This window comes from Vombatus ursinus, unplaced genomic scaffold (assembly GCF_900497805.2).
Source record: "Vombatus ursinus unplaced genomic scaffold, bare-nosed wombat genome assembly UNPS02014768.1, whole genome shotgun sequence".
Taxonomy (NCBI): Eukaryota; Metazoa; Chordata; class Mammalia; order Diprotodontia; family Vombatidae; genus Vombatus; species Vombatus ursinus.
Window position 1 is genome coordinate 19,509,551 of NW_020954546.1, and position 17,268 is coordinate 19,526,818.

General features: G+C 45.5%; 1 protein-coding gene across 2 annotated transcripts in view; it reads left to right on the plus strand.

The window, feature by feature from the left end:
* Positions 1-17,268, plus strand: part of CRCP (CGRP receptor component) — a 50,624-nt gene that overhangs the window by 13,774 nt on the left and 19,582 nt on the right. The window contains exons 2-4 of one of the 2 annotated variants that reach the window (XM_027862431.1): positions 1,385-1,421; positions 5,025-5,123; positions 8,965-9,059. In XM_027862431.1, the coding sequence (XP_027718232.1) occupies positions 1,385-1,421; positions 5,025-5,123; positions 8,965-9,059 (231 nt within the window). The remainder of the gene's footprint in view (positions 1-1,384; positions 1,422-5,024; positions 5,124-8,964; positions 9,060-17,268) is intronic. The other variant, XM_027862432.1, reaches the window with a different exon arrangement.

Here is a 17,268-nt window from a genome sequence, read left to right on the forward strand (position 1 = left end):
CTAGTAAGAGACAGTCAGGGTTCATACTCTGGAAGTATAGCTAGTAAGAGATAGAGTCAGGGTTCACACTCTGGTCAAATCAAGCTCAGTGCTCTTTGCTTCATCACCCAATTCCCTCCTCACTTTGCAGTCTTCTTACATCTTATTCTGGAATACAGCTGACTTTGCATATGTTTGTTTGCACGATGTCTGCCCCATTAGATTGTAAGCTACTTGAGGATAGGGACTGGCTTTTGCCTTTTTTTGTGTCCTTTTTTGTTGTTGCTTAGTTGTTTCATTTGTGTCCCACTCTTCACGACCCCGTTTGGGGTTTTCTTGGCAGGGATACTGGAGTGGTTTGCCATTTCCTTCTCTAGCTCATCCATTTGACAGATGAGGAAACTAAGGCAAACAGGGTTAAGTGACTTATCCAGGGTCACACAGCTAGTAAGTGTCTGAGGCCAGATTTGAACTCAGGAAGATAAGTCTTCCTGACTCCAGCCCTGGGGCTCTGTCCCCTGTGCTACCTTCTTACTATATCTGTTAAATTGGTGTGTCTTGATTAAAGAGGGGAGAGGCCCAGGCCCTTCTGTGACCCCCTGAGCTGCTGAACCACTGACTGAATTATTGTGGGGTAAGTACTCATCAGAGGGATGAAGCTTATGACATAGCATTTGTGCTACCTCTCTTGCTGGCATCAGATGCATTTTGGTTGATCTGTATAGAAAGAAGATATTCCATTTCCAGCCTCCACACCTTTGCATAGGCTGTGTCATCTCTTCCTGGAAGGTACTCCCTTCTCACCTCTGTCTCTTAGAATCTCTAGCTTCCTTTAAGGCTCACCATCAGGTGTCACGACCTACCTGAAGTCTAAGCCAGTCTAATAGAAAGTGTTTTCTCCCTCATCAAACTACCTCATTTTTACTTACTCGTGTAGATGCCATATTCCCTTCCACCCCTCAGTGGACTGAAAACTCCTTGAAGGCAGGGACTGTTACACTGTGTGTGTGTGTGTGTGTGTGTGTGGGTAGGTGTGTATGTTTTAAGTCCCCCCACATCTGGCGCAGTGCCTGACATGTTGTAGAGGGAGTAGGTGGCGGGCCAGTGTTTCCTGAACCCGGTTGACTTTTCAGAGCCGTGTTTGTGTTCTGAAGGCATTTTTGCTCCATACTTTGCTTTAGCTCCAGTTCTCTTCTCCTGTGCCCGGACCCCTCCCAGGTGCCTGGGGACTCTCATTTCTGCCTGCTGACCTCCACTTTCTTGTCAGGCAATAGGACATAGTTCCACCAGACCTTAGCTTTGACATTAGGAGGGACCTTAGAGGCCTCCTGCTCCGGAGGTTGGACCATTTATTTTTCTTGATGGGATTATAACTCTGTTTTTTATTTCTCTGCTTCCTCTGCAGGAAGGACGCCAATGCCGCTCTGCTCAGCAATTATGAGGTAATTGGGTCTGGATTGGATTATCTGACAAGCGTCCTGGCCCTAAGTGCCTCCTGAACCCCGTAAGGGTATAGAGCGGGGTTTGCATTTAGAACCTTACAGATGGAGGTGACCTCGAAGAGGTCATTCAGCCCAAACCCTGATCCTTCAGACAATAGCAGTTGGGATCAGAGGACTTAGAAGTCGAAGGTCATCTAGGCCACCTTGGTCATGATATAGGTAAGGGGATAGGCTCACCGAGGTTGTTAGTATGTGTGATTTAGAGCTGGAAGAGACCTCAAACATTTTACAGATGGGGCAACCGAGGCTCGAGGAGATTGATAGATTTGCCTAGAGTCTCAAAAGGAGTGGACAGCAGACCCAGGACTTTCCAGGTCTTCTTGATTCCTAATCCAATTAAGAAAGGCTTCCCGTAGAGGAAGGTGGGACTTGAGCTGAACTTGGAAGGAAACCGGGGGGTGGGAAGGTTCACAGACAAGGGACATTGAGAGCTGGGGAGTCATGGGTGACGAGCCCCAGGGTGGCCTGGGTGGTGGGACTGCAGGGTGAGGTAGGAGGGGGCACCATATTGTGGTGGGCTTTCTCTTTGTCGTTGGTCCTAGAGATGATGGGGAGCGGAGGGAGCAGCTTGAGCAGGAAGGGAAGAGATCAGCTCTGTGATGGAGGAATAGTCCTCTGGGCTTGGCCCAGAGTCCAGATTCTTGGGTCTGGATCCTGTCTGGGACACTTACTAGCCATGTGATGATAGACAAGGCACTTAAATTAGACTTGGTTTCTGCCTCTGCAAATTGGGGACAGTAATCCTTGCAACAGCTCGGCCCAGAGGTGTGCTGTGATTAAAATATTGAGAGCCATATCCAGTAGGGTGAGAAGGATAGTGAGGAAAAGTAGGAAAGAGGAAAGTACACAAGTAATCGTGGCCTAGAATGTGAATGGGACGAATTTACCCATAAAACGGAAACGGATAGCAGATTAAAAATTTGAATTCAACAATATGTTGCTTTCAGGAAACATACAAATGAGAGAAACACGTAAAGATAAAGTGAAGGGCAAGAGTGGAATTTAGGATGTAAAAAAAGCAGGGGTAGTAATTATGATCTCAGACAAAGTTGTAGTTAAAATAGATTTAATCTAAAGAGAAAAATAGGGAAACTATACTATGTGTCAGCAATATTATTTAATATTGTTTTAGACTACTTACAGTAACTAGACAGTATAAAGTGCCTGAGCCTATACTTGACAAAACAGATGCAGGAACTGTATGAACATAAAAATAAAACACTTTTTATACAAATAAAGTCAGATCTGAATAGTTGAAGTAATATCTATTGTTCATGGGTAGGTATTGCCAATATAATTTTGAAAATGACAATTTTACCCAACTAATCTATTTATTCAGTGTCATCCCAATTAAATTGCTAAAAAATTATCTTACTGAGTTAGAAAATATAATAACAAAGTTCATTTGGAAGAACAAAAGGTCAGAAACTTCATAGAAACCAGAGGAAAAAGATATAAAGGAAGTAGATTCAGCAGCCTCAGACCTTTAACTATATTATAAGATGAGAGCATTGTTGAAGTGTAAAATGGATAATTTCAATTATTTAAATTAAAATTTTCTTGTATAAATAAAACCTGTGGAGCCAAGAAAAGAAGGAATGCAGAAAATTGGGGGAAAGCTTTCGTAGACAATCTCTCAGGTAGGATGGGATTGGGTTGGAATATTGTGGTGGTGTAGGAAATGATGAGCTGGTTGATTTAGAAAAACATGGGGAGGCTTGGACTTACGAAGAAAGCTGCCAACCATCTTTAGAGAAACAGGCGATAGGAGGAAATAAGTGGAGTCTGGGCTTCCATATATGTATATGAGTGTGTATGTGTATCTATGTGTATGTTTATAGATATCTGTGTATGTGTGTATGTATCCACACTTAATTGGGGCCTTCTTTGGGGTGGGGGACAGGGGTCGGGAGTCGGGGGTCGGGAGAAGGAAAAATAAAGTAAAAAATGGACAGCAGACAACGAAAGAAAAGCAACAGAGAAGCAAAGAAAGACTGGGCAGCTTTGAAAGCAATGTGTAGTATTTATTATATAGGTTTTCTTGAAATGAAAATTTATTATTTTATATTGAATCCTCTCATGTTCAGCTGTGTGCATGGCAATGTTTCTTGTTTTCTTTTCTCATTTTGTATTTAAGTTTGAAATAAATTTTAAAAATTTACACAAAAAATAAAGCCATATCCATAAAATCATAGTTACCATAATATTTTCCATATAAAGATGAAAAAAAACCCCACTTGAGTTTTAAAAATGAATGTTAAAAATTGTTTTTATATGTAACTGGGGGAAAATAAAATACTAAATACATTTTTAAAAACACTTTGGAAATCTCAAAGCAGAAATGGGAAAGAGAGGTATTGGGATTTATTAGGTTGGGGGGTGGGGAGGGACACGGGATATTTAGCTAGTGAAATAGGGCAGTCACACCCAAGTCTGTTTGGACTTGACCGTTATTTCTTTGGGATCTGTGGGAAGGCCGGTGAGGCTGCCCTTCTGGTCCGCCCACCTCCCCTTCAGCCAGCCCTGCTGCTGCCCCTGCACAGTGTCTCTGTGATTGGGCCAGTGTGACTCCAGCCTTGGGCAGGTCACTCACTGCCCACACAAGCCTGCTTTCTGTGAGCTCTGCTGAGGGCCGGCATGGACAGAGGCCACATCCTCACCAGTCAGAGGCCTTGACCCTTCCTATGGCCATTTGGCTTTTCAAAAACAGGAAAGAATTTTGTTTTCTTTGCTTGTGCAATGTCCCCCTTTGACAGCACTGACTTTGCCTGACCTTGGAGAAACAAGGACATTCCCTCTGGGGCAGGGGCAGGATTGGGGCAGGGGCCCACATGCTATTTCTCTGGGTGTTTTTTTCTCCACACTCTCCATAGCAGACTTTCTTCTTACACAAGACAATCTGGCTTCCCTCTTCTGCAGGAATCACTTGACTTGGCTTTGGATTTAAACCTCGGCCAGTGATTTCCTTGGCATAGGAGCAATGCGGGCCCACATCTCTCTTTTTACAGATGAGAAATCAGGAAGCGAAAGGAAGATGTGACAGTCATGCTCCATAGTCATAGATATAATAATAATAACAATGATGATGACAATAGTTTTTGTCCTTAAGTCTCCGTGACCCTACTTGGGGTTTTCTTGGTAGAGATACTGCAGTGGTTTGCTGTTTCCTTCTCCAGCTCATTTTACAGTTAAAGAAACCGAGACAAGCAGGGTGAAGTGTTTTGCCCAGGGTCACATTGCTAGTAACTGAGGCTAGATTTGAACTCAGATCTTCCTGACTTTAGCACTACTGCTCAGTCCTCTTCAAAGGGACCCCAGAGCTCCATCCCACCTGTTTTATTAATGAAGAAACTGAGGCCCAGAGAGATTGTTTTACCCACGGTCACACAAATAGTAGGACTGAATCAAGATGAGATTCTCTGGGCTCACTAACCACTGAATCCCAGTGCCTCTTTTTTGGGGGGTGCAGAGGGAGAGAATTTCTAGTTTAAAGCCTCAGATTTCCTCATCAGAACTTTTTTATTCTCCCCCTCCCTGACCCAGGTATTCCAGTTACTCACTGACCTCAAAGAGCAGCGGAAAGAGAGCGGAAAGAACAAACACAGCTCGGGTCAGCAGAACCTGAACATGATCATGTACGAGGTGAGGCTGCGAAGCGCTCATTGTCTCTGTGCCCCGCTTCTTCCCTTTACATGTCTCTGTCTGCCCATCTACCCCTCCCCCTCCCCTCTCCTCCCCTTGTCCATCCACCTCCTGTCCCCCCCTCCACCAGTCCTGTCCAGCTGCTTCCTGGTCAGGATCCCAACGGCCACCTGGGTTGACCCGGAGCCAGACAAGCTGCAGTTGGAAGTGTCTCTGCTGTCCTCGGGAGGGGGCGTGGCCTGCCCATGTCCCTGCTCCTCACCTTCCCCCAGCCCCCACCCCCAGCCATGAGTGGGGCCCTTCCTGTGGGGCGGAGGAAGTAGGTGAGCGTTACCGGTGCTGAGGGTCAGAGACGGAAGGCAGAAGTCAGAAATCTGAGGCAGCTGGAATTGGGCGAGTCAGCCTTTGTGAGGCCAGGATTCACTCTTGGTTAGAATGCTAGAGTTGGGGTCAGGGAGGCATGAGTTCAAATCCCCCCTTGGGACGTTTATTGGCTGTGTGACCCCGGGCAGATCACTTAGCCTGTCTGAGCCTCAGTTTCCTTCTCTCTAAAACAGGGATGATAAGAGCACCTGTCTCCCAGAGTTGTGAGAATCAAATGAGACGATATCTATAAAGCACTTAGCACAGTGCCTGGCACATAGTAAGCACTATATAAATGTAAGCTTTTGTTAATATTATCATTATTACCGGACAAGTCACTTAACTTTTGTCTGCCTCAGTTTCCTCGAATGTAAAATGGGGATAATGACGGCACCTACCTCCCAGGGATCAAACGAAATAATATATATAAAGTGTCTAGTTAGTAAAGTGCCTGGCACACATTGGGTGCTTAATAAAGGCTTCCTTCCTTCCTTCTTCTGATGTTTTTGGGGTAGAAACCGTTTGAGGACAAGTCAGTATCTGGCTGTTCTCTGCTTATGTCTCTGTTGTGAGGCCCAGCATGCAGTTGGATAGATGACTGCTTTGTGTAACGGAATAAGAAAGTTGGGGCATCTGCTCTTCTACCATGGGCCGACTGAAAGCATTTGGGGACCAGGCCGGTAGCAGAAAGGAGGATGAGGCAGCTGTGGGCCTGCAGATGTTTAACATCCGGCCCTCTAGGGGGAAAATGCCATACCCACAACACACTTTTAAATTTAATCTACATGATAAATACTAAATCCATCCGTCTAGAGCATCAAAACAATAAATTAAATCCTAATTTGTATCATTTGCCAATTTTTTTTTTTTTAAACTAATGCACTGTTGGTGGAGTTGTGAACTGATCCAGCCATTCTGTTTTGTTTTGTTTTTTTTTGGTGAGGCGACTGGGGTCAAGTGACTTGCCCAGGGTCACACAGCTAGTAAGTGTCAAGTGTTTGGTCTGAGGCCGGATTTGAACTCAGGTATTCCTGACTTCAGGGCCGGCGCTCTATCCACTGCGCCACCTAGCTGCCCCCTGCATTTGCCGATTTCTGAGATATAAACCCTCACACTAAAAATTTAACATCAGCTCAGTTGGTACAGCTGGTTCCAGCCACAGCCTGCCTTGGAAGCACTTTATATGCTGAGTTGTTGGGGCATTTGAGAACCGGAGATGCTTAAGGTAGCAAGTATTTCCTCGCCTCACCCATGTTAAAAGTAGAAAAACTGAGGCACAGAGGGTGGGTGAATGGGAAGGCAATTTATCCAGTGTGAACATGTGGTACAACATTTGGCTTTCCCGATCCCGGTCTTCCAGATGGAGGAGGAGACATGCCTTCATTCAGTTTACTTGTGTTTTGTCAATTCATGGAAGTGAGATGTGTCTGCATTATTCAGTTGTGTTTTCAAGCATCCCCTTGTTTGTACTCATTCCAGTTCGGTTCAGGTAATCTCGGAGGCTAGAATAAGGGAGGTGAGGGGAGCGGGTCTGGGCGCCATCTTGTCCCTGACTTCTCCATCGCCGTGCCCCATTTTGAGGTTTGTTGAGAGGGTGTCAGTAAAGGGATTTCCTCCCGACTCTGCATGGTTCCCTGTGCGGTGGGGAGTTCCTCTTTGAAGCTGTCCATCTGCACACATTTATCTGTGTGGGCTCTAGTCCAAGGAATGAATTTCCCTCCCCGGACCGCTCCCTTGCTTTGGCAGCAGACAAGGTTAAAAGTTGTAAAGAGAACTGGCCTCTGGTTCTCAAGCTTGGGGTCGCTGGGTTGGAAAATGATGGGCAGCCCCAAGGATGGAAGATGCAGGCAGGGGAGAGGGGCAGCTGGGTTGGAGGAGGGGAGGGGCGGGGGTTCGTGTGTAAAATAGCCTTCATCCTTCTTCCTCTGCCTGCGTTCTCCCCATCCCCACCAGGCTTCTGGGGAACAGGCCAAGGGTGCAGACTGACTGAGGCTGTCGGTCACGAAAGGGGCCAAGCTTTCGTGACAGCTGGAACCGAAGGGAGACGTTCAAGGTCTGGCAACAGAGGAAGGGGAGCTGGGCTGCCCCCAGAGCCTTAGCTGGGGTCATCCTTCCTGCAACGTGGCCGAAGCTTGGAGCCTTCCCTGGGACTGACTGGCGGGGAAGCGGTCAGCTTAGTGTCTGCCACAAGTGAGAGCCCAGGGAGGGGGCCCAGGAGAGAGAGTGAGGAGACCTGCTTCCCCCCAGGTTTTCCTCTGGACAGGTTTAAAGGAGCTTTCGCCTTCTACAAAGGAGGAGGAGGAGGAGGCATCTCGTGATGAGGCCCAGAGGGGCCTAGTAACAAATCCAGGATCACACAGACATTAAGGAGCAGGCAGTCAATGGAGGCCCCAAGTTGTGTGGATCGATTAATAATGAGCAGAGAGCCCCTCCTGCTCCAGAGCAGGAAATCACTATCCCTTGTTGTCATAAATAGGCATCTTTCCCCTCCTCGGATCCCAGTTTTACTTTTTTTTTCCCCATTATTTTTATTTATTTATTTTTAGGCAATTGGGGTTAAGTGACTTGCCCAGAGTCACACAGCTAGTACATGTCAAGTGTTTGGTCTGAAGCCAGATTTGAACTCAGGTCCTCCTGACTTCAGGGCCGGTGCTCTATCAACTAGCTGCCCCCTCAGATCCCAGTTTTGAAAGAGTTCAGTGTTTGAATCTCTGTGCTGATAGAGAGCTGCTGGCCTCAGAGTCAGGAAGACCCAAGTTCAAATCCTCCCTCTGACCCATGCTGGCTGTGTGACCTTGGGCCAGTCACTACACCCCCATGCTCTGGGCAGCTCTTGACTATAAATTTGGTATTTATTTCCACCATGGATAAAATAGATAAAATTGGTGGCCATTTAAAACTACCCTAACCCTGGAGAGGAATATAATGGATGTAGGAGAGATAGTCATGTACGTTTGGTGCCAGAGGACCTGGGTTGGAATCTGGATCTGCTACTTTCCACCTGTGTGACCTTGGACCAAACCCTTCTCTGCTCTGGGCTTCAGTCTGGTCGTGTTTAACATGAGCCCTGTGATTTCCCAGGTTCTTTCCACCCCCATGTGCACATTGTGGCACCGTGGAAAGAGAACTGACTCCGAAGTCTGAAGATCTGAGTTCAAATCCTGCCTAGGATGCTTTCTGTGTGCCTTTGGCCCATATAAAACGAGGGGGTTGGACCAGATGACCCCTAGGCCCCTTCAGCTCTCCGGCTCTAGGCTCTTCTGGCTGAGTCCTTCCGCTTCCTTCAGTGAGGTTCTTTTCAGCCCTCTGCATCTCACGTCCTCAGCCCGGCCAACGTTGGGGCCGCGTGTGTGCTGGACGAGGGCGTGGGACCCGCTGATTCAGATGCTCTTGAGGAAGCGGCCTGGCTGGTTTGGAGTCCTTCCCGTGCTCCCTGCCCCGTGTTTCATGCCTCCCTTCTTTCTTTCTTTCCTTCCAGACGATGAAGTACCTGTCCAAAACGCCCTGCAGGCACCAGAGCCCGGAGATCCTCAGGGAATTCCTCATAGCCATGAAAAGCCACAGGTTAACCAAGTAAGTCTTACATCGTACCGTCTCACAAGCAGGAAGAGGCACGTGGAGAGGCCGCGTGAGGAAAATCATACCTTGAGGAAGGCCGCTCAGCAGCTCTGCTCTGAAAATGTTTTTGTTGTCCTTTATGAGCATCAGCACAATGGTGTTATGATATGGGTACCCATTATCCAGATGAGGCAACTGAGGCCTTCCTTCTACTCATGACTGGCCATGTGGTTCAGTGGGTCAGCACTGAGCTTAGAGTTCAAAGTTCTGGCAGGCTGTGAGACCTGAACAAATACCTTGAGTTTTCTGAGTTTCAATTTCCTTTTTTCTTTTCTTTTCTTTTAGGCAATTGGGGTTAAGTGACTTGCCCAGGGTCACACAGCTAGTGTCAAGTATTTGGTCTGAGGCTGGATTTGAACTCAAGTCCTCCTGACAGGGCCGGTGCTCTATCCACTGTGCCACCTAGCTGCCCCTCCTTTTTTCTGAAAAGGGGATAATGATCTCTATTTCACAGGGCTGTAGTGAGAATGTTGTAAAAATAGGAGCAATCTTCTCCCTCACTTAAAAATTATTTTTATTGATCCCTTCTGTTTTTTTTTATTTTATTTTGCCCAATTACATGTAAAAACAGTTTTTAACATTTGTTTTTTAAAATTTTGAGTTCCAAATTCTCTTCCTCCTTCCCATCCCCCCTCATTGAGAAGGCAAGCAATTTGATATGTCATACATGTGTAGACATGCAAAACATCCTTCTATAATAGGCATGTTGTGAAAGAAAACACAAAAAAAGCCCCCAAGAAAAAATAAATTAAAAAAAGTATGCTTCAGTCTGCATTCAGGCTACATCAGTTCCTTCTCTGGAGGTGAATATCGTTTCTCATCATGAGCCCTTTGGAATTGTCTTGGATATTGTATTGCTGATGAGCAGAGCCAGGTTGTTTACAGTTGATCATTGTTACAATGTTGCTCTCACTGTGTACAATGTTTTCCTGGTTCTGCTCCCTTCACTTTGCCTCAGTTCATGTAAGTCTTTCCAGGCTTTTAATGAGAGCATCCTGCCCATCATTTCTTATAGCACAATAGTATTCCATTACAATCATATACCACAACTTGTTCAACCATTCCCCAATTGATGGACATCCCCTCAATTTCCAGTTAATTCTTTGCCACCACAGAAGGAGCAGCTATAAATATTTTTGTACATATAGATCCTTTTCCTTTTCTTTTTTGCGATCTCTTTGGGATATAGACCTAGTAGTGTTACTGCTAGGTCAGTTGGGACATGCACAGCTTTACAGCCCTTTAGGCATAGTTCCAAATTGTTTTCCAGAATGGTTGGATCAGTTCACAATTCCACCTATAGTGCATTAGTGTCTCAGTTTTCCTACATCCCCTCCAACATTTGTCATTTTCTTTTTCTGTGTATTAGCCACTCTGATAGGTGTGAGTGGTGCCTCAGAGTTGTTTTAATTTGCATTTCTCTGATCAATAGTGATTTAGAGCATTTTTTCATATGACTATTGATAGCTTTGATTACTTTATCAAAAAACTGCTTGTTCATATCCTTTGACCATTTATCAATTGGGTAAAGGCTCTTATTTTTATAAATTTGACTCAGTTCTCTATGTATTTGAGAAATGAGGCCTTTATCAGAGAAACTTGTTGTAAAACTTTTTTTTAGTTATTTTTACTATGTATTTCCCTCTGTCTTATTCCTTACTCTCTTTTCCGTTTATCCTAATCTGACCTTTCTTCCTGTCCATCCTCAGGTGTTTTTCTTCTGACCACCACCTCCACCAAGCCACCCTCCCTTCTCTCAGCCCCCTTTCTCTTATGATCCTTTATATTTTTAACATTCATTTTCTCATATCCATTTCCCCCTCAACTCCATGCGCCATTTCTTATAAGAAAAGAAAATTTTAAAGAGAAAAAAAAAAGGCATTTCAATAAAATCAAACGACGCAGCAGCCAGGTCTGACGGTATATGTAGTATTTCATACCCGTGGTCCCCAACCTGTGCAGTGAAGGCAGGGGAGTCCATTTTCTTGGGTCAAGCTTCTTGGACACTGTAAGATTAGCCAGGGTTCAATTTTGCTTTATTCTTTCTATTTACAGGGCTGTCATTGTGTAGTCTTTTCCTAGCTCTGCTTACGTAAGTCCTCCCATGCTACTTTGGATGCTTCATACTCGTTTTGTGCTGCGCAGTGATTTCCCACCATACACACCCACCCACAGTTTGGTTAGCCCTTCTTCAGCCATTTCTTAGCCGATGGGAATCAGTTCTTTACTACCACAAAAAGTGCTGCTAAATTATGATCTTAAAACATTTTTAAAATGTTAAATTTTTTTCAATGAGCACAAATCTATTTTCTCTGTCCCATTGGAAAATGAAAAAGAAAACCCTTTAACACTCTGAATCCTTCTTTTTTTTTTTTTAAGCATTTCTTATGGACCACTAATATTTCATTACCAGTTCCCACAGCGGCCATATCCAAAAAAAACTATCTTAGTCTGTACCCTGAGTTTATCACCTCTTTTGTCAAGAGGTGGGATGCTAGAATATTATTTTCAGGGGTCACCATTGCCTGTAAAATCTCTCCCAGAGACTCGTTGAGCACTTGAGTTTCTGAATCATCTTAATCTGGGAAATTTTTTTTCTTGTTTTTTTTTCTGTTCATCTCCCCTTTTAAGAGCAGAATTCACAATAAAACGGTTGGGAAGGAAAGTTCAGCTACTAAGGACTCAATATACACAGTCGACATATAAACATTCCCTCCCCACTGGTGTTCGTTTCAGCCCAGAGTGGCTTGCCAACATCTCCTGTTGAGTTTGCCAATATTTCTCTTTCCCCATGACTTTCTTTTGTGAGTTCATCTTGGAAAAATGCAAAGTATAATTAGTAACATTATAGGTTTAAGACCAGAAAGGACCCTAGAGATCATTTAGGCCAACCCCCTTATTAAAATAAGGAGGGCAGATGACTTGCCCAAGGTCATGCAAGGTAGAGAAGGCAGGGCCTGGATTCAGACCCAGTCCTTTCACAGGACCCTGTTGCAGTGGAATTCCATCCCCCAGAGAAAAGTGGTTTGTTTCCCCTTCTTTGTTACAAGAAAAAGTGCTACTATAATTATTTTTGAACATATGAATCCTGTTCCTTTATCTTTGATGTCTCCTCTTTGGGGTATGTTTGGCCTTCTTTTTAAAAAAATAATTTTTTAATATTTAAAATTTCTTTCTTGTACTGACCTTTTATCTTCTACCTAGTTAATTATTTTATTTATTTAAAAATTATGGACTTGGCAGTCATCAACATAGAAACATTTCTATTTTAAAAGGATGGAAAAAGAGGATTGCCTATGTAACTGTGAATCTACCACGGCTTGTCTTTTAAACATTATACATCCTTCTTAACCTGATAGTGTTGACCATGCCCTGCTCGTCTCTGCCCTGTCCTGGACTTGCTCTGTCTTTTTTAAAAAATATGTTTTATTGCTGCTCTTTTTTCCTTCTTTCTTCTTTTTTTATATCACTCTCACTTCCTCATTCCCCAACCCCAGAACAAGCCCACCTTTGTCACCAGTGATTATAAGCAAGCAGAAACAGTCTTGTGGCTTATTGGGCATATCTGAAAATGCACGTCCATTTGAGCCACTGACAGGAGGGGAGTGTTTTTCACCATCAAGTCTTCTAGAGTCCTCGTGGGTCCTTGCATTGATCAGGGTTCTGTAGGCTTTCCCTGTGGTTGTCCTTTACATGTTGCATAAATTGTCTCCTTCACTCTGCATCAGTTCATATTAATCTTCCCAGGTTTCTCTGAAACTCCCCCTTCATCATTTCCCCTGGCACAGTAGTATTCCATCACATTCATAGACCATAACTGGTCCAACCATTCTCCGGTTGATCTCCTTCCCTCAGTCTTTAATTCTTTGCCACCACAGAAAGACGTGCTATAAATATTTTTGTACATATAGGTCCTTTTGACCTTTTGAGGATTATGCCTCATAGTCATATCACTGGGTCAGAGGTTAAGTGACTTTTGGGGCCTCGTTCCAAATTGCCCTGGACCACTTCCCAGCTCCACTGATGGGGCCTGGATCTTCTCCGCTGCCTCCAACAACTGTTACCTGCCATCTTTGGTGATCCCGTGGGTGGGAGATAGAACCTCAGTGTTGTGTGAATTTGTATTTCTCTTTTTATTAGTCATTTGGAGCATTTTTTTCCTACAATTCCAGTCTTTTGAGAACCTGCTGTCAGGGCAGTTATAATCTGGGCACTAGCTGGGCGCCCAGAACAACAGCTGTCAAAATGCCATTGGGAAAATTCTCTTCTTCCCACCTGCCCATCCCTTGCCTGCTGGGTCACCTGATGGGTGTATCACCCTGGAGGGCAGGATGTGTGTTCCAGGGTAGCTACTGGCAGGGTGAGTGAGATCCCTCACTCCTCCCTTTCATTTTGGGGAGGGCAGAATGAGCAGGGTGAATAGGTTGTGAAAGACCACAGACCTTATGACATCCCACCCCCACCCACCCCTCTTACTAACCTTCTCGTTACTGTCTAGGACATTGCCATCTTTCCTGTCATTCGGGTTCACCCCCTCTGTCCTGGGGCCATTTTTACGTTCATGTCATCCTTTCTCATGTGACCCCTTCTTTCCGTTGACCCAGCAATCCCCTTCTTCAGTCAGTTGGTCAGTCAATAAACATTTACTGGGTACCTGCTGTGTGCCAGGCATTCATCATGTATGTGTATCTGTCTATGTCTAGATGTGTGTATTATATATGCACACACACTTAAGCCAGGATATGTTAGTTACAGTGGGATACACACAAAGGAGAAGTCTAACAAGAGGTGGAAAGATGGCCAGATTTGGAATTAGAGACACTGAATCCTGACTTGAATCCTGGCCCTGACACTTGTAGTATCTGAGTGGCCTTGGGTAAATGACCACTTTGGACCTCCATTCCCTTAACTGTAAAATGAAGGTCCCTTCCCCCTCTGAGGCTGTGATCTTATGAGCCTAAGGAGGTCATGTTCACTTGGGAGAGAGTAAGTATTAAGTGCCTGTTGTGTGTAGGCACTGTGCTAAGTGCTTGACAGATATGCTGTCATTTGGGTGAGCAATCAGGGGAGACTTCCTGGAGGAAGTAGATTTTGGTCTGGGCCTTAGAAGGGAAGGGTTTCAGCGGCTAAGGAAGAATGTGTTCCAGGGATGTAGGGAGAGGCAAGAGGGAACAGGACAAGATCAGGGGTGCTAGTTGTTTATTTGTGGTTGGAACGTAGAACTTGAAGAGGAAGAAAGCGAAATAGTTCGGAGATGGTAAGCTGAAGCCAGATTGTCGGAGGCCTTAAAGTTTGTGTTCCATCCCAGAGGCATTTGGCAGCCACTGAGGGATTGGAGCTGCAGAATGACCTGATCAGACCTTGTGCAGTAGGGAGAGTGTATAGTGAGGCAGTCGGGGTTAAGTGACTTGCCCAGGGTCACACAACTAGTACGTGTCAAGTGTTGGGTCTGAGGCCGGATTTGAACTCAGGTCCTCCTGACTTTAGGGCTGGCGCTCTGTGCACTGCGCCACCGAGCTGCCCCAGGAAGAGTATTTTTGGCAGCTGCAAAATGATGCACCATCAGGGGCAGCTGGGTGGTGCAGTGGATAGAGCACCGGCCTTGGAGTCAGGAGGACCTGAGTTCAAATCTGGCCTCAGACACTTGATACTTACTAGCTGTGTGACCCTGGGCAAGTCACTTAACCTTGATTACCTCACCAAAAAGCAAAAAAAAAAAAATAATAATAATGCACCGTCATTTCTTAATTTTGGTTTATAATGTAAACTGGATAGAGCCTTGATCGGGAAGACCTGAGTTCAAATCTGCCCTCGGATATTTACTAGCTTCATGACCCTGTGTAAGTCACTTAAACTCTTTTGGCCTCAGTTTCCCCAACTCTAAAATGGGGATGATAATGGCATCTGCCTCCCAGGGTTGCTGTGAGGATCAAATGAAATAATACTTGTGAAGTGCCTAGCACAGTGCCTGGTACACAGTAGGCGCTCTATAAAAGCTTCTTCCCTCCCTGCCCTCACAGGGGGAGGCGTGTGTAGTGGGTCTGGCTGCTGACTTGCTTCCCAGTGAGTTTAGAGCTCAGCCTTGAGGTGAGGGCGGCAGCCAGGGGCTCTTCAGGGCCAGTCCAGACTGTACTCGCTGTTCCCAGCAGGCAGAGAGGGAGCTGCATCAGGGCGGATGGCAAGACCTCTCCTTTGGATGGAGAGAACTGTTGCAGACTTGTTCTCTGCCACCAGGGGGAGCCGTGGTGCTGTGCATCCTCCCAGGCACTCCATCAGCCCCAGGTCTGACCTTGCTTCCTCCCCTCCTCCAGTTTAAACATTTCCACTGATGAGGGAGCTCATGTGATGGGCTCTTTGGGCCTCGAGCTGGAAGGGACCTCAGAAGCTGTCTCATCCCATCCTCCCATTTGACAGATGAGGAAACTGAGGCCCAGCCTGGTTAAGTCACTTGCTTGATGTTACCCAGATAAGCATTGGAGGCAGGATTCAAATCCAGGTCTCCCGACACTGTGTCTAAGTGATGGATTGTAAACTCTTTCAGGCCTGGGCTGAGACTTTTGTGTGTTTGTGATCTCAGTGCCTAGCACATAAATAAATGCACTTGTTGAGTGATTGGTTGAGGTTTAGGTTCAGTGACTTATCCATGGTCACACAGCCAGTCAGTGCTAGTGGTAAGATTTGAACTCCGGTCCTCCTGACTCCCAGGCCTGCACTCTGTCCACAGTGCCAATCTGCGCCTGGAAAAGTAACAGTGGCCTTTACAGGGGGTTCTGAGGGTTAAGGGAAATCTCCCATGTCTAGCTTGCCCAGCGCATTTAAATCCCTGCATAATTGTAAATCATTTTTTATTATGACAAGGAGACCGCTAGTGTGGTTGGCTGAGTTTAAACCTCCTCTGCCTAGAATGCTTTCCTTTGGCCTGACTTCCGTTTAGATATTTCCTCCCCAAACTGGTGATGACCCGTTAAATAAGAGCAGATGGGCTGATAGGGAGGGGAAGGCGTCCACAGAAACTTCCCAGAGACAGAAAGCCAGCAGCTTCCCCCCGCTGCCAGGCAGGCCGAGGGGATGAGATCGGGGTAGGTCTGGGAGCTGCTCCCGAAAGCCAGCTTGGGGTGGGGGGAGCGGCCAAAAGAACACGGCCTCTGAGCTCCCTCAGAACTCTCGGTTTAGGATTCTGTAAAAAGAAAAATGCCTGTGCATCCTCATTCCCCCTCATTCACTAGAGGCGGCCCAGGAGTCCAGTCTTGTCTGGTCACTTCCAGGGAGCTCAGCGTGTCACGTAGTTGGAGGTTTTCTGTATCCAGATCTGTATCTGTCTGTCTGTCTGCTTGTCTTATCTACCTGCCTACTTCTCTGGATATATCCACCCATCCATCCACTTAACTAATCTATCTAGATTAGTGCTTCTTAAACTGTGGGTTGTGAGTGGAAAAAGTTTAAGAAACTCTGATTTAGATATATCTATCTTATCTGTCTAATCTATCTAGATATAGCTGTCTTCCTATCTTTACAGCTACCTACCTCTCTGTGTATCTTATCTTTTTACCAACTTAATACCTTTCTGTCTTCATCTGTTTATCTATCTATCTACGTACCTTTCTATCTTATCTAGATCTATTTATCTATCTATAGGTATCTATATTTATGACAGGACCAGATATATATATAGATATAGATTGAAGTCAATATATAGAAAGTTCTTGCTCTACATAAATCCACATTATACAAATTGAGCTCTCCAGTGGCTGGCCAGCCCAAGCTCAGTTTTAGGTAGGTGGCGGCGGCAGCAGGGCTGGGGCAGCCCCTTGCCAAGGGTCATGCCCTCCACTCACTGAAGCTGCTCCAGCTGCCAGGGCTGAAGAGCTGCCGAAGGGGCGGGGCCATGTGGAGCCCCATGTATAGATAACTATCTATATCTCTTTGTCTCTATATCTCCAAAAGGATTGGAGATAGATGGATGAATGGATGGATGACAGAAATGGGATTGAATTCGGGTCCTTTAATAGTAATTCCAGCAATCTTTCCAGGTACTGGGGATACAGAGACAAAAGGAAAAACAGTCCTTTCCTTCAAGGAGATTGCATTCTGCTGGAGGCCATGGCCTGTAAACAGATACACACACACACACACACACACACACACACACACACACACACACACA